Source organism: Hippichthys cyanospilos, chromosome 14 (genome assembly GCF_059441005.1).
Source record: "Hippichthys cyanospilos isolate Australia breed blue-spotted pipefish chromosome 14, RoL_Hcya_1.0, whole genome shotgun sequence".
In the NCBI taxonomy this organism is placed as follows: domain Eukaryota; kingdom Metazoa; phylum Chordata; class Actinopteri; order Syngnathiformes; family Syngnathidae; genus Hippichthys; species Hippichthys cyanospilos.
The window spans coordinates 7,603,993-7,629,078 of record NC_142382.1 but is presented as its reverse complement, the minus strand read 5'-3'; the positions used below and the strand labels follow the sequence as shown (position 1 = coordinate 7,629,078).

At 39.2% G+C, this 25,086-nt stretch overlaps 2 protein-coding genes across 3 annotated transcripts; both read right to left on the bottom strand.

Annotated features, from left to right (window-relative positions):
* Positions 1-624: 624 nt before the first annotated feature.
* vps39 (VPS39 subunit of HOPS complex) lies at positions 625-15,455 on the bottom strand. Of its 2 annotated transcripts, none has more exons than XM_088433923.1 (24): positions 14,778-15,455; positions 14,439-14,504; positions 14,276-14,340; positions 14,166-14,208; positions 13,973-14,067; positions 13,685-13,783; positions 13,509-13,601; positions 13,014-13,197; positions 11,289-11,409; positions 10,284-10,404; positions 10,018-10,144; positions 9,693-9,835; positions 9,427-9,567; positions 7,788-7,929; positions 6,408-6,494; positions 5,532-5,605; positions 5,185-5,401; positions 4,940-5,068; positions 3,918-4,020; positions 3,806-3,851; positions 3,557-3,706; positions 2,800-2,934; positions 1,786-1,877; positions 625-1,263 (listed from the first exon to the last, which is right to left on the bottom strand). In XM_088433923.1, exons 1-24 carry the CDS (start codon positions 14,848-14,850, stop codon positions 1,185-1,187), a joined length of 2,625 nt encoding a protein of 874 aa, XP_088290049.1. In that variant the 5' UTR covers positions 14,851-15,455; the 3' UTR covers positions 625-1,184. The 2 variants fall into 2 exon arrangements, with proteins under 2 accessions (XP_088290049.1, XP_088290048.1); XM_088433922.1 differs by having other exon boundaries at positions 10,018-10,147; positions 14,778-15,454.
* Positions 15,456-15,691: 236 nt separating this feature from the next.
* On the bottom strand, positions 15,692-24,934 carry LOC148412761 (Golgi-pH regulating cation channel-like). The gene is made up of 20 exons (XM_088433918.1): positions 24,804-24,934; positions 23,465-23,531; positions 23,082-23,179; positions 22,892-23,008; positions 21,655-21,702; positions 21,521-21,562; positions 21,324-21,450; positions 21,184-21,245; positions 19,750-19,933; positions 19,570-19,669; positions 19,214-19,307; positions 18,814-18,885; positions 18,620-18,728; positions 18,480-18,538; positions 18,315-18,418; positions 18,149-18,228; positions 17,573-17,637; positions 17,437-17,489; positions 16,842-16,872; positions 15,692-16,763 (listed from the first exon to the last, which is right to left on the bottom strand). The coding sequence occupies exons 1-20, from the start codon at positions 24,909-24,911 to the stop codon at positions 16,722-16,724; spliced, it is 1,662 nt and encodes a 553-aa protein (XP_088290044.1). The 5' UTR covers positions 24,912-24,934; the 3' UTR covers positions 15,692-16,721.
* Between the last annotated feature and the right edge of the window lie 152 nt (positions 24,935-25,086).

The window sequence follows — 25,086 nt, the reverse complement described above, 5'->3', positions numbered from 1 at the left end:
CTCAAATTTTCTAGCTATTTCTCTTGCTAGCTGGTTGACATCCATCTCCAAAAATAAAAACCCTTGATAAATGACTTGCTGAAACGAAAGTGATTAAAACGTTCAATTTCTCAGTCTACAACACTTTACGAAAAAAATGTAACATTATAGCTAGCTAGTGCTCTAACTACCTAGCTCGCTAGCTCACCAGGTAGCTATATAGCATCTAGTATATTTGTAGTTATTTAGCTAGCTATATTAGCTAGATTAGATCAGATTTAAATATTTTAATCATCTCTAGTTTTCTAGCGAGTTCTCCAGCTAGCTATTTGGACATCTATTAATCTTATTAAGTTTTCCTTCAAAACAGTTCCACATATGCAGTGAAGTGCAAACTAAAAATGACGTGTATTTGCACATGAATAACACGCTGCACACAATTGATTTGTTCGGTTGCTTTATTGAGTCTGCAGGATAACAGTCAAACATCCTGTATCCTGCTGCAAAATAGTTATAAGAAATTAAAGGCAGACAAACATACTTGAAAAGAAGTTACAAAAGTAGAGAAGGGCGTGTGCAAACATTTACTGTAGGCGTGTCAAATGCGGTGAAGCGCTTCAAATAATTCAATGAGACATTCAGTGCTTGTAACAGTGTTTTCTGTTTTGTTTTGTTTTATTTTAAATAATCACACATAAATGGACAAATTTGAGATTTGTTCTTCAAATTCTAAGTACCTCTCCAAGCAATAAATAGTGTTATTTTTTTACAGTGCTGAACTTGAGTGTTCCCGCCAGTTTTCTTTGCAGATTTTCCTGCAGAAAAACTTCTTACGATTGGGTGAGTGAAGGTGAACATGATGGGGGCAGAAAAAAAATCTCAGCAGGTCTGAAAATTCATACACGAATCGTGATACTTCTTCAGCAGTAGATAAACTGCTTTGCGTACAATCTGGAGTCCGAAAAAGGCGGTAACAGTCGAGCGTCCTCGATCATGTCCGTGGCATCCGTTTTCAGTCAACATCCTCGTCCTTCCGTTGTTTTACCTCTACAAACGTCCCAAAAAAGAAAGAAAGTTTTGTTCTGACTTCCTGTTGGTAACATCCTCAAAGTAATCCCAGGAAAGTATCCAGGGTTTTGGCGGTGGCAAATGAATTCTTGTTTTATTTTGAAATAGTTGTGAAACAGGAAGCGTGTGTTGGGGTGTTACTCGGTAGGACATGAGTTGCGGTCTTTGCAGCAGAAATAGTGCACCACCACGCCGTTGGGATATCTGGCAAATGCACTGCGAGACACAAAGACAGTCCTTTGGAAATGCCGAATGAATGCGTCAATATATTGAAAATATTATTGGGTCTCTTCGAGTACACGCCCACCCATCAAATGTGGAATTAAAACACAGAGAAAATCTTTTGTCATCTGGGTATTTTTTAAATAGTGTCAGTTGGCCTTTCTGGAGGTCTGATCCAAATAAACAACTCACCAAAAAACTAGTTCTATAGCTAGCTAGCTAGCTAAAGCAACCAAGCTATCTCCCTAGCTAGCATCCAGTATGTTTGTATATAGTGACTGACCAGGTTTTTTTTTTTTTTAATTAGTTCATATTTATTTCATTTTGATTTGATTTCTTACGTTTTATTTAGTTTTAAGTGGATTTTTCCCCCCCAAAAAACTTTGTTCATCTTCTATTACTTTAAACATTAGTTTCAAGCTTTCCCCTTTTAAAGATCTAAACGGCTGTTATTATAGCTTATAAAATGAGCGGCTATAAAATATGATTCCATTTTAATACTCTGGAAAAGCTGACCTGTTTCCGATCTTCTTCTTGCACACTCTGCATGTCTTCTCCTCTGTAATGACACATTTGACCTGTTGGTGGAAGATGCGCTCCTCCTGTACCTGAAACACAAAGACAAAAACTGTCAAATTGTCAGAACGACAATAACAAAATAACTTGAATTGTATAACATTTCCCAGAAAATTAAAGGAAATGAATCATTTCAAGTGCATGAATATTCAAACAAAAATTTAAATAAAAACAACTTACTAAATGGAGAGAAAACTGGATTTTATTTGAATGATGTGAAGCCCTTGTTAGTGATGGGCTTTTGTCTCTTTAATGGGAGCCGTTCATTCGCTAAAAAGAGCCATTCTTTTGAATGACTTTTACGTTGACTTTCTTTTAGCCCTTTGCACAAATTTTGCAAACTATACACTAAAAAGGGGATTACATTTTTTCCCTAATTATGTGAATCCTTTTAAAGGTGTAGTAATTAAAGTTATTTATGATTTTTTTTTCCTTTACCCACTCAAATTGTTCAGTGGCATCAGTTCTATTCATACATATGTAGGTTCAATTTATTAACACTCAAAAAAATTTGAAAAATGGTGTGGTCGGTCTTTATAGTCTGTGACGTGATGAGACTTTAAGACATCGTCATTAACTAGTGTCTAACACCATCTACTGTGTTGAGGTGAAACACAAGTCAACAAAGAATTTTCTTCTATGTTTGCTGACATATTTTGACCTCCTCTAAACATAATGTTGCAAAAATCGCAGGAAAATCACTGTGATAAATCCTATTAAAATGCATCTCATAAATTGTAATTATAATGGTTTTATATGGTCCAAAATTTGGACCATGATTATTTTCGAACACAAAATCTTGCATGTCCTGCATGTTTCTAGTGATACCCGCAATTCCGCAGGAAACCGGCGGCAAGTGGGATGAACGACTGAAACTCAAGTCCCATCGTTACAATTAAGAGCCGTTCGGCAACTTAAGAAGATCCACAACAGTAGAAGCGGCTCCAAGCTCACCCTGAGGAACTCCGCCTGGAGTAGACTCTTGAGCACCTGGTTGCAACGTTTCTTCTGAGCCTTCTCCTCAAGGACACTCTCTAAGAAGCCTCGAATCTCACGGATCTGAGTGTTGGCCGGGAGCAAGTTGATGGCCTGTACAAAAAGGAATTAATGAATCTAATGTTAGAAAGCAAACACTCCTCAAATTCAGTTTTCCCTCACTTGAGACAGTCCTTTTCAATAATCAGCATTCAACATTCGTTAACTTGACTTTTTACAGGGTTTGTACAGGTTACGGATTAGTATGAAGGTGAAAAAAAAATGTCAATCTTTATTTAAACTAGAAACTTTTTTGACCAACTGAACCATTTGATGATAAAAAAAAAACAATGAATAAGAAAGGTAAATTGTAACAATAACACAGGAGCCTTGATATCCTAAACATTTAAACTTGAAGAAAAAGGTCTAAGACATTGTGCTGTTTGTTTTCTAAATCATATTTATCATTAATACAATTATGTTGATAGCAATTTAAAACGTTTTAAACCCTGCAGACTTAAGACAATGAGCGCCACAGCACCCCCTGGTGATGTGGATGTGCAATTACACCACACAGCAAACGCAAAACCTGTTTCCCCAGTGGGGCCTGCCCTCTTATTTCTATTTGAGAACGACCACCTTAATGCTGGATGTTGAGTAAGAAAATGACTTATCCTTGATTAAAAAAAAAAGTCCAGTCAAGTTTCCAACCAAAAAAGGTTTCCACATGTTGTACCTTAGTGGTATTGAGCTTGCTGTGGTGCTGCTCCAGGACCTGCAGGGCAGCCTGGAGGTTGGCCTGCGGTTCAGAAAGTTCCATCTTGATGGGCCCCAGGCAGTGCGCGTCCGGCGGAGACAGGTACATCCTCAGCAGCGACAGATACACCTGCAGACAATCAAGTACAACTTGGCTCTCCTGTCGCGCTGGATCGTTTTTAGTACAAGCCACAAGTACACAATGAACTGAAAATCGAAATCGACTCACGTCTTTATCGGCTTCCACGGAGCAGCTGTAATGGCTATGGCAGTATCTGTGGCAAGAAAAACAAAATATCTCATCATTTCCACAGTGTCTGTGTGTTTTTGTGGGTACTCACTCCTCAGCCATGCGTGTGTCCTTCAGGATGTGCACATAGATGAAGAGCGCCTGCTCGTGCTTGCCCATGCGACCCAGAAGCAGGGCCCGTTCTTCCAGCAAACCTTTGAAAAGATCATGCAGTACATATCTTCGCTGTCAGGTGGAATCCTCTCCAAAAACAGCATCAATAAGTGTCATATTGTTTCCCTAGATATAACTATTATATTTGGCTATGTTTTGCATTTTTGAGGGCCTAAACATCAAGAAAATGTTCAACTTTGCTCACAAAAATGTGATTGTACTTCAGAATTAATCACATTTTCTACGAGCTGAGTTCTTCATCTAAAACAGGGGTGTCTAAACCCAGTCCTCGATCTTGATCATTTGGATCAGGAAAGGCACCAAGAAAATATGCAGGATACCGGCCCTCGAGGACCGAATTTGGACACCTCTGATCTGTTCCCATGGAAATGTGCTGTTCACAAAGAAAAATGATGCTGTATTTGAAATCTAAACCTGAAATTTTGCATCAGGCATGATACACTTTAGAGGTCAATGTCCTACGTGCGAGTACTTGGGGTACTGGTCAGGGTCGCAGCCATAGTTCAAGTTGGTAAAAAAAATAACTATTATATTGTTATAGAATTGGGACAACTTGATCAAATTGACGATTTTCGTGATTTTTTTCATTCATCGTAGAAAAAAACAATTAAGAGTGAGAAATGAACATACACAGCTTCACTGTCTTCAAAATTGTTTCTTGGTTTTACGCCCCCAGTAAAATGTACGTTTTTAATAAGTGGTTGCCTCCTGTTAGTCTGTACCCATATAGCACACCAACACAAAACGCCACCCTAATGTTTAATTTAATACTCACTTAATAAGCACTACTTAATTATTTTTTTCCAAAGGTCTTATAGCCATGGGTGATGCAATAAAAACAACAACCTGAATAAGCACTGGAATTGGGGATTTTTTTATTTATTTATTATTTACTCTTACACAAAGATTTATTTATTTTTTTTCTTTTGCTTTACTCACCGTCAAAGGGGAAGTCGCTGATGAGTTGCGCCGGCTCATAACTGCTGGAAATATCCAGAAATGACAGTAGCTTGTTCCGGTACTCGCCTAGCTCACCTTGCTCCATCCCTGCCGCCACAGCTGCAACTCCTGACAATAAATAAGTTCAAACTATTGATTATAAAGCGCGTAATCCAACCTTAAGTGTTTGGACTGTGACAACTGTCGCCTAATTGTAGCCCTGGAGTAATTCATTAAATGAGCACCTTCCGGCAGTGAGTTGAGGTACTGCTTCATCAGGACTTGAACCCTCTCTAGATAGAGCTGAATGAGGGTGTTGTGAAACTCGGGGCCCTTGTCGTCCCACATGTAGATGATGTGCTCCAAGTACGGGATGGCCAGCTCCTTGAAGCCATCTTTCAGGAAGTTGAGCACCTTGTCCCGTGGCAAGGTCTCCACCTCGGTCAGGTCCTCCGTGAAGATCTGGGGCAGAGAATTTGCTTGGATATAACTAACAAAGATCAGTACTAGCACTAAATATCATTATGGGGTTACAAATAGTACACAAGGTAAATCAGAAATGAGCTGTTTGTCCATGTAGGATAAAACGTACCTTCAGGCCATCTTCAGGACAGATCTTCAGCACCCAGGGAGAGAATTCAAAGATCATGCCCAGATTATCAACTCCTGTGTAACAGGAATCGCACACACACACACACACACACACACACACACACACACACACACACACACACACACACACATTTATATAAATTTCACCAGGTGTCCTTCAAACACAAGCTTGACAACCGTAGTTTTTTTTTGCCATGTTTAGTCGTAGCTAAGTTTGATGACTCAGTAAATACGAACACATTGCACTTCTGTAGCTATAGGAACGTGGTCAAAGTCAAAAACACGCCAACTGTAATTTGTACCATTACAACATGCATCATTTTCAGGCATTAATCAGCTTCAAATCTATAAACTGCTCTCGCCAAAGTCGAGAAAAAATTATCAGCCAAGCACTTTCACTTTTGCCAATAACATCATGGCATGCAGCACAAAGAAGAACATAATGGAAACCAATGAAATGGTAAAACCGATTTCTTTCATAGTAAACTATGAGATAGCCACTGAACCCACGGTGAACTCAATATATTTGTTCCAAACTTTGAACAAAAGTGAGATATTATATCTATTAATGGATTTTTTTTGTCTCAAATGTGTAAGATCAAGATGGTTTGTTTGTCTTGAAAAAGTGAACTAGTGAATTGTTGTTTTATTCTTGGCCCACCTCTTGTGCGGAATCTAATTTACAGACAATTATAACCCATTTTTAGAGTAGAGAATCATTATTCGAAGATTTTCATCTTGCCCTTGTCCTTCATACGCAGTAAATAGTTGGGGTTCATTGTTTTGGCCTGAAATGTTTACATATCGAAAGGTTTAAAAATAAACTACTGAAGGGTTCGTTATTTTGGATGCTCACCCAGTCTCTGGAGGTACTGCACAGTACGCTCGTGGCCCTTCAGAGGGGAGTTTGCCTTGGTGGACTGGTCCAGCAGAACCTGCAGGGCTGACAGAGGACAAGAAGTGACATTGGTCCAAAAAGAAGTGAAACAGAACTTGCTTCCCATTACATGGCTAACTCCGTCTAATTGGAGCAGCTGGTTCAAATCAGCGGTGAGGCGAATGAGCGGGTCTCCGGAGGAATGACGTCACATAACTACAGGCGAGAGGGAATACCCCCCCTTGGAGATTAAATGGATGTCGATGGCTTTCGTTCAAAGCGAAAAGACGGTGTCTATTAAATGTAGTCAACCAAAACCAAATTAGGGAACATTAAGTACATGCGCACATGGTCCTACACCACTAGTTCTTAACCTTGCTTCAGTGATGCATTTCTGAAAAAAAAAAGAAAAAAAAAGCACCATCTGTATCTGATTTATTAAACTTTGGAACTACATTAGTTGTGGTAGCCCTAGATAGATTCCATTTTGCAACTCCAGATGATAGACTGTGCAACATCAACTGTTTTATTCTGGCTTGTATGTCAAAAAATTGTGTCACTAATGATAATGTGCATCCATATAATACCTAGTTGAATAAAGGCATACAATATTTTGCAAAAAAAGTCACTATAATACAATTTAAAAATAAGTTGCTTGATGTTTCAACGATACTGCTCTTAATTTGAAAAGAAAAAAAAAGGAACTGTTCTTGTCACGGCCTTTAAAAACATTAAAATAGGTTTGCTGATAGCTGCAGAATTTCTGTTGAAATCTCACTTACCCACTGAAGTTGCTTCACATACCTCTATTTGAGATCCACTGGCATAGACCGGCGATCCTCAAATGGGGGTACGAGTACCCCTGGGGGCGCGTAAAGGCCCATAAGTATTGTGACATTTAACAGAGTTTCTACAGGTATCAAGAAAATTATTTGAATGAATTTTATTGCCGGAGTAAGGAACATGTATATGTCTTCTTTTCAAATGAAGAGCAAATAAATTGGAACATGAAGCAACTTATTACCGACTTGTGTGATGGTGACTTCTTTGCCAAACGTTTCACGCCCACTTTGTAATTGACATATGGTTCCAAACTCTCTTTTGTGCCTTTCTTTTTAAACAAAAAAAATTTGTACAGATTAGGGGGTAGTTGGCGGAAAAAAATATTTCACACAAGTTACATCATTGAAAAAGGATTGAGAACCGCTGTCCTAGATGCCCGTAGAGGATCTGATAATGCTTTATAGTGTTGTATACTGACAATATCATTGTGATAAAGGTTAATACAGTAAAATAAGAATCAAGATCCACGGAGCATTGACAACCATGACCGTGCTGTTGTGTGCTTGAGTGTGGTACCTTTCTGGTGCAGGCCTTTCTTCTCATAGAGAATAATGAGCTCGCTGTACTTGTGCGCCTTCTTCAGGACGTATTCGCTCTCTTCGATGTGGCAGTGGTTGTTCTCCAAGCGCAGGAGGGGAGAAACCAAGGCCACGTTGGTCTACAGCACAAAGAAAAATGCCTTTCATCCGTTGTGCAAAATGTTATTTTTTTTATCCTCTTGGATACTTGAACATGGAGCTGGAATTCAAGATAATCCAAATGTTCTGATTCCAGACTCTCAACAGTAATTAATCGCGGATTTGTGTGGTCCTTTATGAATGCAGACAATTTTAATGTGTAATGAAAATTTGTCATTTGCAAACATATGTTTTTATTTTGGAAAACAATGACCCGGCCAGTAAACAAAAACTTTCAAAAAGGGTGGAGAGTACAAAACAAATTCCTTTGCAGTGGTCCTTCGCAAATAGAGGGGCGGGTGACGCCAGGGGGTGCGTGCATGACCCCAAGGAAAAGGCTTCGTTTTTGCCATGTGAAATGTACAGTAATTGCAATAAAATAAGGATTGGCTTTTATTCTTTTTTTAATTTCAGGCACTTTGATGCTGTTGGGTTAGGGTTAGGGTTCTTCTCTGTTTTAGACTAACCTGTAACCAGTATAAACTCTTTAAAAAAAGGTCATTAAGAATTATTGAAAGTCGATTTATATGGCTTTTTTCTTTTTTAATGTTAAAAAGGATGCAGTTGTAGGTATACTTCAAGATTTTTTATAGATACCGGTAATCTTATTTATAGTTGGTGCAGCGAGTGTGGGGGTGCAAATGGTAACAGTAAGCTATTTTGGACAAAAGGAGAACAATCCTCGCACACAGACACTTAGATGCCAATTTTTTTTTTTTTTAGTAGCATCTAAAACATTTCAACAGTACTTCCCTTCAATAAAACACGAACAAAAACAGGGAAAAAGAGTTACAACAGTTTGTATATGTATATAACTACATTACAACAGTGTTCAATTGGCATAATATTAAGAGGAGCGCTGGTCATCTATCCATTCATTAGAAAGAATGGATAACAACTCTTGTCACTGACACAACCAATTTTACATGACGAAAACACCGTCCATGGCAATGAAAGAGTTAATCGATCAATTGCCCTAATACGTTTGCCGTTATGTCAACTCAGGATTGAAAGTCTGGATGCTTCTTTGGACAAACGGAAGTAAATCTAGTCAAAATTAGTATACATGCCTTTGCCATCTCATTGTCTATTTATTGCATCCCTCATGGCCATAAGACCCCTGAAAAAAAATGTTTGTGAAGAAACCACAGCCGCAGGCTAGGAAACGGAAACAGATGGCGACCCGGCATTTTGGACACCCTCGCTCGCCTCTCAGTCTTTCACCTCCCAGAGTGGAAGCAGGTGACTTCTCAGATTGCCTCACAGTGTTCTGACTGTTGTCTACAAAATCAAAAGCAGCTTCCAGTAGCCTCCGGCCCGTCCCCTCTGATTACAATGGACTTTAAAAGGAAGCAGCTGGCCCTTCCGACCGCAAAGACGCAGCAAAGTCGCTTAGACTTTGCTTCCATTGAGCGGTTGCACCGCTTGACTTTACAGTGTGACAACTGGGAAGGTGTATGGGTGGGGTTAGTACTTACATGCAGGTAGCACTTCAGCAGTGTGGTGTCAATGATTTGCAGCAGCTTCTTGCGGCTCTTAATGGTGGGCGTACCCTCCATCAGTGGCGATGTGGTGGACGGGTCCGAGTCGTTGAGCTGTTTCACCAGGTGGCTGCGTTTCTGCGGACACCAGACTGAACTAGTAAGAATTGATAGATATTTTCATGGATTATCTTCTACAATTAAGAAAATATCAATGACATTGTTTCATCTTATTTTCCCTTTCTGAGAAAAAACAAACAAACCTGGGTGAGGTAATCGATGAGTGCCAGATGCGCCTTTTCCAGCTCCGCTCCAGACAACGCCGGCAAGGGGTCGGGGTAGTGCAACTGCCTGCGGTAATCTGATGGCAACAGGTCCGGGTACAGGCCGATCACATGGGTTGGATCTGAGCAAAATGAGGAAAAAACATTTGGAATCATTACTTTTTTCAAGCTCTAAATAAAACAAAGAGTGTTCAAAGTAAAGCTCTGGGGTTTCCAATGGCAAAATTTTGAGATCAGAAAAAAATCAGCTTTCTCTATGTGGCCTTTAGTGGGAAAACTGTGTTAAATATCAAGTCCCACCCACCTGTACCCAGTTTGGCAAAAACCTGCATGGAGTCGTCAAATCGCTTTTGGCAAAACAGATTGAAGGCATACAGGTTCTGAATGTGATGGATCTGCTGTTTTTTGTCACCATCCGATTCGTCTTTCATCTTCTGGCAAGTAGGAAAAAGAGAAAAACTCAATTCAAAGAGTCAATCGGTGAAACTGACATTTAGAGCCATTTTTTTCCTCGCGTTGTAATTATTTCTAACACGAGTCCAAACACATTTGTTTTCTTTCCCCACTCACTGCCAACTGAAGAGCCAGTTCAAACTGCTTGTCTTCCAGCAGCTGCCGGATTTGCGTGGCGATCGACACGGGCACCAGGCGCCACACGAAATGATTGCTGGCCACATACACAACGTTTGGTCTAAGACAGGAGCAAGGAATAATTAGGGTGGAATTATTTGGAAAAACAATCTGGAGTTTCTGCAATTGGATGGCAACCAGTTCTGGGTGTCCCCCACCTCCTGCGACCCTTGTGAGGATAAGCGGCCAAAAAAAAAAAAATTGACGGATGGAATCTGGAGTTTTCTTCCCCCTCGATATTGTGATTACGATTAAAATTTAATGTTATTCAAAAAAATCCTCAAACTGTACATTAACTCATTCACTGCCTGGATGTCACAGATCCTTTTTTATTGGTTAGTAATGACTAAGGTAAACATCCTATTTGTCATATAGTGAAGAATGAAAATGTATTACCTACCATAAATTAACAATGCTACCATGACATTCAGCCATTTTATTGAAGAACAATGAACTCGTTCACTGTCATTGGTGGCAATAGTTATATATATCATTTTTTGTTGGGCTGGAAGGGAATTAGTTAATACAATTCTTAAGTATAAAAGTCATTAAAATTATGAAGGGATATTCATGGGATTTTTTGGTGAAGAAAAATGTTTATTATTAACACTTCAAAGTGGCCACCTTTTTGCCAGATAAGAGCTTTACAATGTGGATGACGCTTCATGACCTGGAATGACTTTCAGTTCAGCGCTGTGCGTTTTCAGCCGTAAATAGCTTACATTTCCTGACCGTTGAATACTTTGAGAGCCTTAAATTTGAAGCTGCTTCCAAACTTTTGACTGGTATTGCATTTTTCTATTTGAATGCCATTCGCTAAGAATGAGATCATGGTGCAAAGGTGTATTTTCAGGGGAATAAAAACAACCTCAAAAATCTGACTCATTTCCTCATTTCAATAGACGTCCTTGAAATGTTGCCGATGTTATTTTGAGTGCAACTTACCCGGCGGACGTGATGAAACGGGGCCTCTGCAGCTCCACGCTTTGCACCAGCAGCCGGGGCTCCAAGGTCCGGATCTCCACGTAGCGGGGCAGCACGGCGATGATGTATGGCGGTTGGTGCTCTGCATTTGCGAATGTGTGAATACACTCTTGGTCGGCTATTAGCACACACTCCTCAAACAAGATATCACATGTGATGCCTTTGATTGTTACAATATCAACTTTTTACACAGCTTGATGGGCAAGGACCTCTATGCTGTTATGAATACTGGGCCCATTGTTATTTAGTCTAGCAACTTTATTATATCTTTATTATGTACTTTCCAGCATGTTTGAGCTACAAAAATACAGTATATCACTGTAAAAAAGTCATTGTCGCCTTTTAGCTCTGCCAAAAAGTGAGAAAAATGGAAATAGGGCAAAACTGTAAAACATTTCCAATCAATTTTTGGCCATTTCATCAAGCCAGAGCACAACAGGGCTAAATCCTTATATCATGCGGTGAACAATTTACGATTTGGAGATTTTGTTTTTAACCCATTAACCCACCTATCCCCTTGTTATTTTAACTGAAAACCCAACTATTTGCTAGTTTTGTGCTTCGGCCAAAGCAAAAAAACAAAACAAATTAAAAAAAAAAAAAAAACTTCGATTGAGTGGGAAAAGTTCATCTGTTAGCGCAGAATGTCAGTTACATTAAAGTACTTTTTGAGGGACTAAACACACCACGTACAGTTCAAATTATTGTCGTGTACTTTTTTCATAACATAGTGCAAAAATGATTGTCAATAAACTTTAATACATCTTGAAACTTAAGTTTAAACGTATTGTCAAACAAAATGTTTAGCAAACTTAGCAAAGTTATTTGACTTTTTCAGCAGTAATGTTATTTTGTATAAAATTAATTTGATGCCAAAATCATTTTTTAAGTACAATTTATACCTTAAAATTTTTTTGCCATTTGTTGACAACGGAAAATGACATCACGTTTCCAAGCACAGGTAACGAGCAATCACAGGTAGCCTTCAGAACAAGTGATGTCATTTTTAGGCAACAGCAAGGAGCGATGTGTTTTTAAAGAGATATTACTGTACATGAAAAGTAACTTAGTCATCAAATAAATTATAAACAAACTAATAACTTTTCTTATGTCAGAAAATGGCTTAATAACTTTACTAGCCCTTCAACTTGTTTGTGTTTGGGGATAGGATAACGGTGTGAATCTCGACCTATTAACGAGCCATGATGTTAGCACTTCTTTTTTCACCTTTGTCATGGTAATATGCAAGACATAAGGGTTTTGCAAAAAAAAAAAAAAAAAAGGACTGTTGCAAAAATAGCATGGTCAACAGATGTGTACTTTACTCACTCACTATAAATACATCAATATGTGCTGCTGTTGAGGAAGTTACGCGCCTACAGCAGATGCTAAGCTAATATTTATGGTCCATTATATGTAAAGGGACTTGCTCCCTGGTAACATGCGCCTCACATCTGTCCATGAATTATTGTGATGGGAAAGTAGCAGCTGCAAACATGGCGGTCATATTGATGCACATTTTAGCTTGATTGAGTCTAATTTGAAGTCTGATTATCTATGACGAGCGCAATTTTGAACTATCAGACTTAAAACAACGTGGGCAAACCTGACACTATTTTCTGTTGATTGAATAAATGGAAGTTCCACTATATGTTCTTAATCCTCTGTGGAATAATATTTTCTCACCCATAGCAATGGGGATATCAGTCCAATTCAGAGCGCACTTCTGGGTGCAAATACCCTCCTCGTTCAGCACCACAGTGAGGTGGTCCTGCCCGACGGCGACCTTGCCATCCGCCAGCGGGGTGACCAGCGGCTCCAATTGTTTGCCGGTAGGAAAGAGCTCCTTAATGGTCCCGCGCCCGTCCATCTGAAGGCAGCAACATCATTAATTTTAGCCATCAGTTTAATTTAATTTGACAGATTAGTTTTTTGATCTATTGTTTACCAGCTTCTGTAGAACAAGAATTTGCCAATGTTGCCAACTTAGCAAATGGTCGCCACAAAAGCAATTTTAAATTACTTTCAAAAAAGTGACTTGCTGCTTTAAGAAACATGTGCATTTGAGGGGGGGGGCTGACTCAATTTTAAGAACCTCGGAACCATTAAATCAATTTCGATTAACTTAACAAGGAAAAATGTTGATAACCAATTCTTAGGCCAAATGTTAAGTATGCCTACCCGGATAAGGTAATAGTCTCTTTTGAAACCGACGCAGATGGAGTTCTCGCACCAGGCCATAGACTTTGGAATATCTGGAGCACTAAAATCACTCTGACAAAAGAAAAAAAAGGAGAGGGGGGAGAGGATTAGTTGGAAAAGAATCTAAAAACGAACAGTGAGATTTCACTTTTTACCTGCAGCTCGTGAAAGTCTCGATCCTTCCAGTAGTACATCTGCAGCTTCTTCCTCACAGCAACACACATTCTTAGCGTCTCTTCTCCTGTGTTGCTTTGCTGGAAACCAAAAGCGACCCATAAAATTACAGGTAATATAAAAATAAAAGAGTATTGTAGTATTTGAGCAAAAAAGGTGAATGATAAAAGACATTGTTTTAGCAGTTGCCGTTAGCAAGGCAGTATTAAAACCTTGCAAGCAGTTTTCATAACTGCAAACTCTCCCTTTTATTTAATGACTGAACCAACCTGCAGGTCACACACAAAGAGCGTTGCTCCCTTGGCTTTGGATACCACAGTGATCTGTTGGAACGTCAGCAGGTCGTGGACGTAGATGCTGTTCTCTGCGGAAGAATATTGACAGAAGAAGAGAGAGGCATCTGTCAGTAATCAAAACTATACCACAGGAAACTCAAAATGGAAAATAGGGTGGAAATCTTACCTAGAAGACTGACAAGTATTTTGTACTGCGAGACAACATAGAGCTGCAAAACAGGGGAAGAGTGCAAATAAAGATCAGGTTTTACTTTTACAAATTAAAACTTAAATTACCTGTTGGATTTTCTTGGAGAAATTTTTGTTGGATTTCTCAAGCGTAACTTCGAAGAGGTTGGTGGCTAAAAGAAGGAAGCATTGCAATCCATTAAAACGCTTGGTGAAGGACAAATGGACTCTAGAAATTATTATTAAGTTTGTCCAACATATATAGTCCTACCTGGATCCTTTTTAATCCGGTACAAAAGGAGATGTCCAGGCTTGGTACCAACGAGCAGCCAGTCCTCTGTGGGAAGCAAGTGATGCCACCATGGTGATTCCACATTCCAAATAAAGTCAAGCAATTTTTAAACGGAAATGTATATTCTTTGCAGCACAGGTAAACAAAAAAATTAGATCTGCTCTGATATATTCAGCAGGGAGTGACCTGACTTTGTGAAACGTTGTGCACACAAAAGGTTTCACATACATTTGTTTCGCAGCTAACAAAAAAAATTTAAACTCTCGTAATAAGTAATATGCCAAGTCCTAGATAGTGGTTGAGGGGGTTTAAACTCACCCCAGGCCGCCATGCAGTCAATCTGGAGAGGAAGTTTCTCCAAAATCGGCACCGGCTCGTAGGCGTCGTGCATCTTGACTCACAGCGGGGCGCCCTGGTGCTACCAAGCCGAAGTGAGGCGAGACTCGACGGTCAAGTGCTCCTATGAGTGGCCGCTGGTCACGGTGGTAGTCGTAGTAAGGTCTTCATGAACCAACCGGAGTAGCTTCACGTTCACGGCTACACCGAAACAGTTCGAATGTTCACGCAGAACGCAACACAACAAAAGTTCCCTTGACTGTCAACGATGTCTTTAGACCAAAACAACAGTTAGCCTCCTAGCTAAGAAGTTGCCAAAACACCAGCGCCTCGTTCCCCACTCCCAGTAACGTTAACTTTGTCCACGAACTTATCTCCAAACCGAAGCGAAAAACCTGTCAATAAAATAACCCCGACTAATGTTGACGTTAGCAGGCTACTTAGCCACGTTAGCATGCAGCTACTTCTCCGACTTCAGCTGACTGCCAGATGCACGTGACTCGCGTCATATCACGCTCACGAGGAGCGAATTAAAGAAGCCGTTTATACACATTACTTGGTTTTGACGGCAATTTTGTCACAGTTTTAAAACTACATTGTTTTGTGAGGGAAGCTAAAGCGGAACATGTTTATCCTCCGCACTGTTGCCTATTTAAAATGTTTTCTTCAGTGGTCTTAAAACACAAACCTTTTTTTTAAAGTCTCGCGTTAAGTTACGGAAAGCGCTTTAGTCCAAAAGTAAGACAAGTAAGACAAGTAAGACATTAATGCACGTAGTATACGTCTATTCTCCTTTTTTACGCAAACATGATTTACGTTGTGGTACATCGTTTTGAGAAAAAAAAGCATATAAATAATACACTACGTACAAAATGAAATTATAAACTCACACCAAATTTAAGTCTTTCAATAAAAACTTTATTTGCAGGACGTTAACTGCTTTTGTTTACATATTGCAGACTGGCATCCAGAAAATGTTGTTTTAGACAAAAATAAATGATTTCAACAAGATAAATAAGCATAAATTAAGTAATTAGTGATGCCCACACATATAAACAGCAGTAGATTGCACAGGGATGTGATTGGGTCAGACACAAAACAGAAAACCCCAATATCATAGTTTATAATAATGCCTTATAAGAAATTAAAATTGCAACATCATTACAACACAGCACATCTGGATTTCCGTAACAAAAAGATCCTTTAGAAAGATATAACAACATGTGAAACATTGTATTTTTATTTCGTTTTTTTGTGTGTGTGCATGATGGAGTGAATGAGGGGAGAGGGCGGTGCTTTGTTATGGAAATAGTGTTTAGCTTTATCTCCGAGTCCACGAGATCTCTTCACTAGTAAGACAATTAGGCTCCCTAGTAGAATATTAAATACATTTATGGTATATTCTACTAGAGCTTTGTAAATGAATAGCCTTGATAGCCAATATAAACCAAATGTACTTTATCTAGTTTACTATTTGTGCATTTATTCACAGTGCTCCAATTTTCTTTTAGAATTTAGCAAACTTGTAGGCTATCAAATAACTCCGTAAATAACTTCCCATACCCTGTTACATTCTGCTGAGGGAATAAATAGTTCCCCTTCTGATTTCTGTGACATTCTTCAAGTATGTAAAGACAGTAGCTCATTCCTTGTGTGTAATGAAGTGCATTCATGTATCTATTTAAACATAGCTTCCTTCAGTTATAGTATATGGCTCATTTGTGCTGGATATAATTCATTGTATCTTGTGTTTGCCCTCCACCTGATTTTTGTTTTTTTTTTTTGGGTGGGGGTAGGGGGGGGGGGGGGGGGGGGGGGGACGTGAGTGACGGATGTAAAGCAAAGTCATGTGCGCACCGGCACATGCCAGATGGCTTTCCTGACCGCTTTGGGTCACTTTGGAGAGTTACCCATGTCCACTTGTAGTCACTCCATTTTGGATCGCTCCATCTTTGTTTTCAGCATTTCCTGCCAGAACAAATCATGGAGTGAGTGAAGTCAATGCAAAGAAATAACGAGTGGAAAACTACAGTGTGTATGGATTACCTCCTCCTCATCCAGCATTGCAGGGAGAGCTCTGCCGAAAAATACAAGTGGCGATAAATCAAAGGCAGTGACCTATATGTTTATTCAATCGCACTAAACAGACCTCCCTAAAAACCTCCCGTTTTGGAGTTTTGTTGTTTTGGTTTTTCCAACCAGCTTATTGAGCGCAAAATTGTGACGTTTTGTTGCCTGTTTGATACGTGCAAGCCGGATGAATGTGACTTGTCCGTTCAGACTGAAGTCACATGTCAAAAGATCGGCTACGGATCAGATTCAAGATCATATACCCAAAGTGGCCTGAATCGCATTTGAAATAAATCAGATCTGTGTAGTTCACACTTTCCTTTTAAATATAGGTTGCGTAGGGTAAAAAAAAATGGATTTGGGTCACTTCAGGTTCCAGTTTAAACATAGACTTAAGGTGTCTTCACATATCGCAAAAGGTCCTCGTACCCCCATTTGAGAATTACTGGTTTAGTGTATGCAATATTAAGGTTTAAACTTGTTTAGTTTTACTAGAAGCATTGGGTTTTCGCTACAAGAAATCTAAGAAGTCACATTTCCACAACTGAGCTGTACAGTGGAGATAACTTACACATCAGCAACTGTTGTCGGAATGTTCTCCTCGACCCATTTCAGGTCTTCATCCTAGTGTTAAAAATACACCCCAAAAAAAAAGTCTTAAAAAAAGCAGTCAAAACTTCATGAGCAACCATGAGCAATGACAGTACCTCTTTACTCAAGAGCTTCTGAGAGCTGTTGGCGTCTGGCTTGGATCCTCTCAACTTCATCCCCTCTTTGAATAGTCGGAAAAAAAAACAAAAAAACAATGAAATCCAGCGCATGCTTTATCAAAGATCATCTGGAAGCCACATTTCAATATTGTCAGTAGCATAGAGATGCGCAACAAAACTGGTGCAAACCAGAATGTCTGCTTGTTCTCAGACTGCCGCGTTTGAGACGAAGAATTTTTTTTTCAATTGGAGGACGTCCGTTATTGGCGCTGTTGCAAAGCAAAGCCGCGATAGACAGGATTAACTTGGTAAGTCCTAGCTACAGTTAAGCCCCTAATAATTCATAAACTGACAAAAAGTCGCCACAAAAGAGAATTTTATCCATCTTCTGACATTACACATGAAAGAAGAGGAGAAAAGACTAAGTTCCACTTCCAAAATGATTTTCAAAACAGGGATATGTATATCTAACCTAAAAAAACAACACACAGAAGTGCAACAACAACAAAAAAATCTAACATTACCTAATGTATAAAGAAGCAGTTGTATATTGCTGCGTATGGCCTTACTTACCGAAGGCTTCATTCAGCATGGGCTCTTTGGCATCGTCCTCGTCTTCATCCTCATCATCGATCAGAGGAGAGTGAGAGAACCTGTGAGGATGGAAAATTGAAAAACAGACACGATTATAACATTTCGTCCAACAACAAGGAATTGATGTTTAGTATCAAACGGGGACCTTTGGTTGTTGGCGGAAGGCCGCAACAGCACCATGATGACTAGCAGGATGGTGGAGAAGAGCAACCGCCAGAAGGCATCGTCCACCCATAAATCCCTCCAGCTCTGGAAGGCTAAAGATTACTAACTAGAACATGACTAAATAAATAGTGGAACTAATACAGACCTTCTGGCAGTCCACTAGCTTGAAGACTTTGGTGGTCCAGATGATGAAAATGATGGAGGCTGGAGACACGTTTGGAGATAAACGAGAAGGCCGTGAGAATTTTAAATGTTCAAATACCGTTCAAGACGGCTTTGGCTCACCTAGCATTGAGAAGATGAGCGTGTTAGTGAAGTGCTGGTACAAGGAGAGCTTGACCACATTGCGGCGCAGCTTCAGCAGTCGAGTGGTTTGTGACAGGCTGATGAAGATGTGCATGGACCTAAGTTAAGGAGAACCTCAAAAATCAAATAGTATAAATATTCACGTTGAGGGAAGGGCCACTCTAAAAGGATATCCACCACATGACACAAGAGTCAATGAGGGAGAGACTGAGGTTGGCCACCAGAGCCACAGTACCATAGAAACCCTGGAGAGCAGAGACAATATTGGACCAGTTAAGACTCAAACATAAAAAGTTGAAGCTCTGTGACATAATTTTATCAAAATTCACCAAGGATTTTAAAATCAGGCAGTTTAGTCTCAGATATTGCCAGCAAGAAAATAAAATGCCACTTTTCTGCTGGCATGTGTGGGGACATTTGAAAATGGATGATGCACAAATTAGGCTGTATTATTTCACAAAAGAAAAACACAACATGAAAAAAGTGAAAACCATTGAAAAGCTCAAATTTGATATTTTTAGACTGCAAGTCTGCATACAAGTCATAATGTACACATGTTGTTTGGAGACTTACGCCCGTCACCCTGAGCACGCCTTCCACTGATGAGAAGAGCAGGTAGAGCAACCCGACGGCAGCTAGACGATGAACCGTAGTACCCAACCTGGGCCTGAATGACATTCAAAAATGCTAATTATAACACATGCTTGTTTAGTTAAGTTATTATTTTGATTATTATACAAGCAGAGGTAGGTCAATGAACTGTGCCTATAAAACAAACAGAAAGAAAACCAGTATTTAGAACATACTGGAAAAAAAACAAACTAAATTTAAATGATTCTATAATATTGTTAGGTGAATAGCATTATTTTCCTTGGTCATTTTGAGCTCACGTCAAATACGCAAATTAGTGCGCTTAATGAGACTCTTACTTGACAATACCGTAACCTAAGCTGACGATAAGCACCAGGATACGAGCCAGAGATCGCTTCATCGCCGACAGCAGCTCAGCAAAAATCACAGCACCTTCAACTAAAATAAGAAAAAATAGGAGGCGATTCTTTCTTCAGAATAGAAAAATGCTTCATGTAAAAAAAATTAAACAAACAAACCATAATCTCCTCGGTAACGGATGTTCTGGTACTCAGAGTAGAAGACGGCCTTCTCCAGCATTCCCAGGATAATGACACCGCCGATCCAGAACTGGACTCTGAGCAGGTCCCGCCAGTAGCAAGCGCACCAGAAGAGCCAGAGGGCGCCGAAGACCACATAGACGATGCACATGACCATAAAAAACTGCCAAAAACATCAAACACGCTTTGAAACTGAAAACTTGCAGTCAGAGATTTCTTGATGATAATTGTTGGAAAACAAGCAATAACCAAGAACTCTTAACACTTGTTCGTGGAGATAAAACACTAAACTTTTTTCACTTTCACTCAATTCAGTTCAGATGTTTTGACCATTGATACATTTGGAGGTGGCCATTTTGCCACTTGTCAACTGAGGATGACATCACTTTTGTGAATGGTCGTTACCAGAGCACGGGGCTTCTGTGATGTTATTTTCACTCAGCAAGTGGCGAAACATCAGCCCCCCTGAGATATATTATAAACAGATGGAATTTGTCAAATTTATATTTAATCAACACAATATTAATCAAAATATCATGTTTGGACTAGTGACAGTATAAATAAAAACATTTTTTTGACTTTTCCTTTAAAGCCAGAAAGAAGGAAGAAAGGGTAGTATTAAAAGGGGGAATAGAAATAATGTAGAAATAATAGTAAAAAGAAATAATCTTAAATCTCAAGGAATGAATGACATTCACACTTTTTAGAGGGACATTAAATATAGTCATTTTCAGCAGTAAAAACTTAATATTTTTCTAAAGTTAAGTTGATCAGTATTTTTTTATTAATACCTTCATGCTATAATTTAAATCTGTAAGTGCTTAGCGCTCAGGTTACAACCAGTTGCGGTTCACCTGTTTTCTAGTTTCTAAAATCTGAAGGAAAAAATCTCCAATTTATACTTTTTAGAAGGATGCTTGAATGTAGTCATTTTATGGAGTAAAATATTCGTATTTGTCTGCAATTAACTCTATCATTATTTTTTGATAATACTGTACTAACATTTTGGATTTTATACCATGTGCTCAAGGTTCAGGTTGCAAGCAATTACGGATCATCTGTTTTCTTAATTAAAATGGCAAAATACGTTTCGCATTCCTTTGAGTGTTTTTGACTTTAAAATTATGGGTTATTTCCCAGTCGGATAATAAATAATGACTGAAACACTTGTAGGTGCTTGATGCTTCTGTGTTAAAAGGGGGTATAATAAAGTGTGTGTGTGTGTGTGTGTGTGTGTGTGTGACAAAAAATGCATCACATTATATATTATGTGCATAAATGGTCTTTTTAGATACATGATGTGTCACATGAAATTAAAAAAAATAAATAAAAAAAACACCACCATTCCCATTAGAGCATAATGAAGGTCTTAGAAATGTGTCCCATTACTTTTGTCCTTCTTGAAGTACCTACCACCATCTGTGGCCAGTCAGCCGGGGAAGAGTAGTCATGTGGTCCCTTCATCGCCACATTCACTGTGCAAAAAAACCAACAACATTCAAACGTTTTTATTTTGGTTTGTCAATTTGATGATCAGGTTCCGTATTCCTTACTAGTAAAAGCAAAGTTGAGCTGCTCAGCCGCAAAGTCCTCGCTGTCCAAGCCACGGTAGAGCGGCTGCACCTTGACGATGAACAAGTAGGGGCCGTCCTCCCAAGCTTTGGCAACGGCGCTCAATTCCTGCCACCGCCACCACAATTTCAACACGTAAAATGACACAACAAAGTGGTGCGGCGAGAATGTTTCTTACCGGCTTGTCGGGCCAAACGAGGCTCTGATTTGAAGGATAGCTCTAAATTTGGAAAATTGAAGGATGAGTAAAAAAATAAAATAAAATCAAGATCACAGTCGTTTTATAGTAAATAAGAAATGGATAGGACTTACATTTGGGCTGGACAGCGGTTGATATGGATTAAAGTCTGTATAGTAAACCTTGATGGGAGAGAAAGGAAATAGGATTTTATGACCTCTATCAAGTATAACATTGAAGTTGATGATTTTTTTTTAATATTCCGTTTTGCTTGTTTTCCGTTCAAAATAAACGAAGATTATTGATGTTCCTTTCTTCTTTTACTTTTAATTCGTTTATTGACAATGCTCGCCAAAAAAAACAAATTGTGCTGTTGACTTGTTCTGTTGACTAGGCTAGCTTAATAAAATATGTCTTATAGCTGTAATGAGTTTGTTTTTCTATTAGTTTTACATTTAAGATACTCAATAAACTGCTTAGTTGTTTTTCAGAAGATAAAGAATACCTGCCTGTGAGCATTGCTCTATTGTCTGTCTACATGTGTTGCTGCACTACTCCCATCGAAACATTAATTGCTTACTGTGCCACCACATGTCTGCTATTCATTTGCCCCTTTATGGCACTTTCTATTACCTGTGAATGAGTTTGTTTTCTACTCATCACTTTACGTCACTGGCTCATATCGAAGACTAAAAGGCATTGCTTGCGCTAAATATCTGACTCCGCTATTTTGCGGAAAAACATACAACTCATTCACTGCCAATGACGGCTATTGATGTGAAAAATCCAATTTTACTGGGCTGACCATGAATGAGTTAACAAGGAAAATATATTTTACTTGGCAAATGCCATATTGTAATATTTTTTTTTAAAAGGCAAAAAAAAAAATAGTTGTCATTCGTTGCACCTCTTTCAAGGGGGGCAGTATAATATTGCCAAGCAGACATAAAAAAAAGGAGATTCACAACTAAGATACTCAAAAAACTGCTATTATTTGTTTTTAAGAGGATAAAGAATGTGTTGCTGCACTACTTGCATTGAAACATTGAACGCATATTATGCCACCATGTGGTTGCTACTCTTTAGCCTGTTTATGGTAGTTCATATTACCTATTAGCATTAAGCTAGTGAACTTCAAACCAAAGTGTGAAATCAAGTGTAATTCTAATTACTTTTAGTTTTACGCTAAACTTCAACAGGGAGCGGCAACAAGCTTAAAATATCTCTTTTTATAAGATGTCACTGCCACTATACAACATTTGCATGTCAAATGTGTCCTCACATCACAATAAATACATAAACAAAATATGGCGACGACTCACACCCGCCGTAATGAATTGAAACGGGGTTTAACCTTCTAATGCCACAGACCTTGGGCAAGAAGAGAGCCGAGCAGTTCTCAAAGTAGACATAGCCCTGACTGTAGAATCCGCTCCAGCCCTCTTTAAGCATATGCTCCATGGAAAACATGCTGATGGCCTTTGTGTCCTGCGGGGGAAGACTTACTGTGAGACAGTTGGCCAAGGAACCCAAAAGATGAAGGGCGTGAGAAGTTACTCACAGGCGTGTTGAAAATCTCATTGTAGCACACAGAGGAACGCAAGTACCAGCTGATGTTGAAGGCCACGTTCCGACCGCATGTGCTTATGTCACCATGGACTGTCATCCATCACCCAAAAAACAACAACACATATTGTGAGACAAAGGTTGGACGATTACTCCCTGATATCAATCAAATCAAGTTTTTTTGTCAAGGTGATTTTTAGAAAGACTCTTTTTTGGGTTGCTATCACTGTGTCAATATAATTAAACACACAGTAGTAAATGTACCATTAGTCCATGTGTAAAATTTATCTCTGTAATATTTGCAAAACAATCCTGGGCAGCAGCTTTCAACATGGCAGAGCAGGAAAAGTGAGTGTCAAAATTTGCACTTCTACTCACATTTCATAAAGACAGTGGTGTTTGCATACAGAGTCTTCCGGAAGACAGGGTATTGCGCCTGAAGCGTCTGAAAAAACAAACAAGTCCATCAGCTCTTTTCCCTCTACTCAGTGCTGTCAACTTTAACTATTTTATAATATTTCGATTTTGCCATGTGCTACGATGGGCAGTCCAAACTTTTTTGTTTGGGGGTTGCATAGAGAAAAATGGAAGAATGCAAAGGCCACTTTAAAATTCTTTGACTAATTCATTAAACATGTGATAATCAGTCAAGGAAGGATTTCCATAGTATTTATATTTTTATGTTAATGTGCTAATGGCAAAATTTTTGGGTGGCCAATGGCCCTGTATCCCACTACACATAGAGCAATCCCTGTATTGAACAGAAACCCAATCCCATATCCACATTCATACTCACCATTAAGATAATTCAGTATGCTAGTAGCATAAAGAATAAATGGTCACATGGCTTGTCATAGATTTTAACCTCCTTGCTTATTCTGCGATCTCAGCACTGGCCCCGTCCAAGCAAATAAACGTGACTTAGGAAAGGCCTAACGACAATAATAAGCCCTCATAACAACCGTGCAAGAGTAAATACACGCCAACCTTATCTATGTGTTGTAGTTACGTTTTGGTTTGGAAAATGAGGAAATATTCTACACTGCAACATTTCTTTAGTTACAACAATCTACTGTAGAAAATGACGAAATGCATTTTATTGTCAATAAAACGTCTATTTTGGCTCCTTCATTCACTTTGCTGGGGTAGTCTCCAGTGCTCCGCGACCCTTGTGAGGATAAGCGGTAAAGATAAAGGATGGATGGAAATTTTGTGGCCAGCATCGAACGACATCATGAAGGGAGGGGAGGCAGCAGAGGCGCAGCTTCAGTAAACAAGACGTTTCACTTCCTGGTTAGAAATACCAGTACTATTAAAGCTTGAATTTATTTAGAAACTAAATTCTGCCGAATGTCATTTATATGCATATGATTCACAGTGGAAAGTTTAAACTTCGGCACACTACTAGTACAAAACCTACGTGTTACAACAAGTGAGGCAAAATTGATCATATCTTCTTCTGCTAGCATGTCAAAGTTATTCTGGTGTGCAAAATGGTAATAATGCTACTAGTTACAATAGTTGGTCTACTAGTGCACTTAAGTATCTTTTTACTGAGAACAACAAGCTTGCAAGTACACGGATGTTGAGGCTCGCCAATACACGTCAGCTTGACAGGTAACCGGTAGCTAGCTAACCAGCTAGCTAACCAGCTAGCAGCGCTTTTTACCCAACAAAAACTCAGCAAAACGGGGCGTAAAAAAACGGTGACACTGACCGAGTTGATGTCCACATTCCACACGGACACCTCCGCCGTCTTGCCGGGGGGTAAACCCGCCGCGAAGAGCAAAAGAAAGCACAACGACCACACTATAGTGCTCCGCATCCTGGTGGCTTCGAGGTTGTTGTTTTTTTCCGTCGAAAACTTTATTCACAAGAACAATATGCATGAACAATACAGGATACAAGGATGTACTGAACAAATACATGGAGGTAGTATGGGATTAAGGAAAAAAAGGAATAAGGAAAAAAAATGAAAATTAAACGTTACAAAATAAACA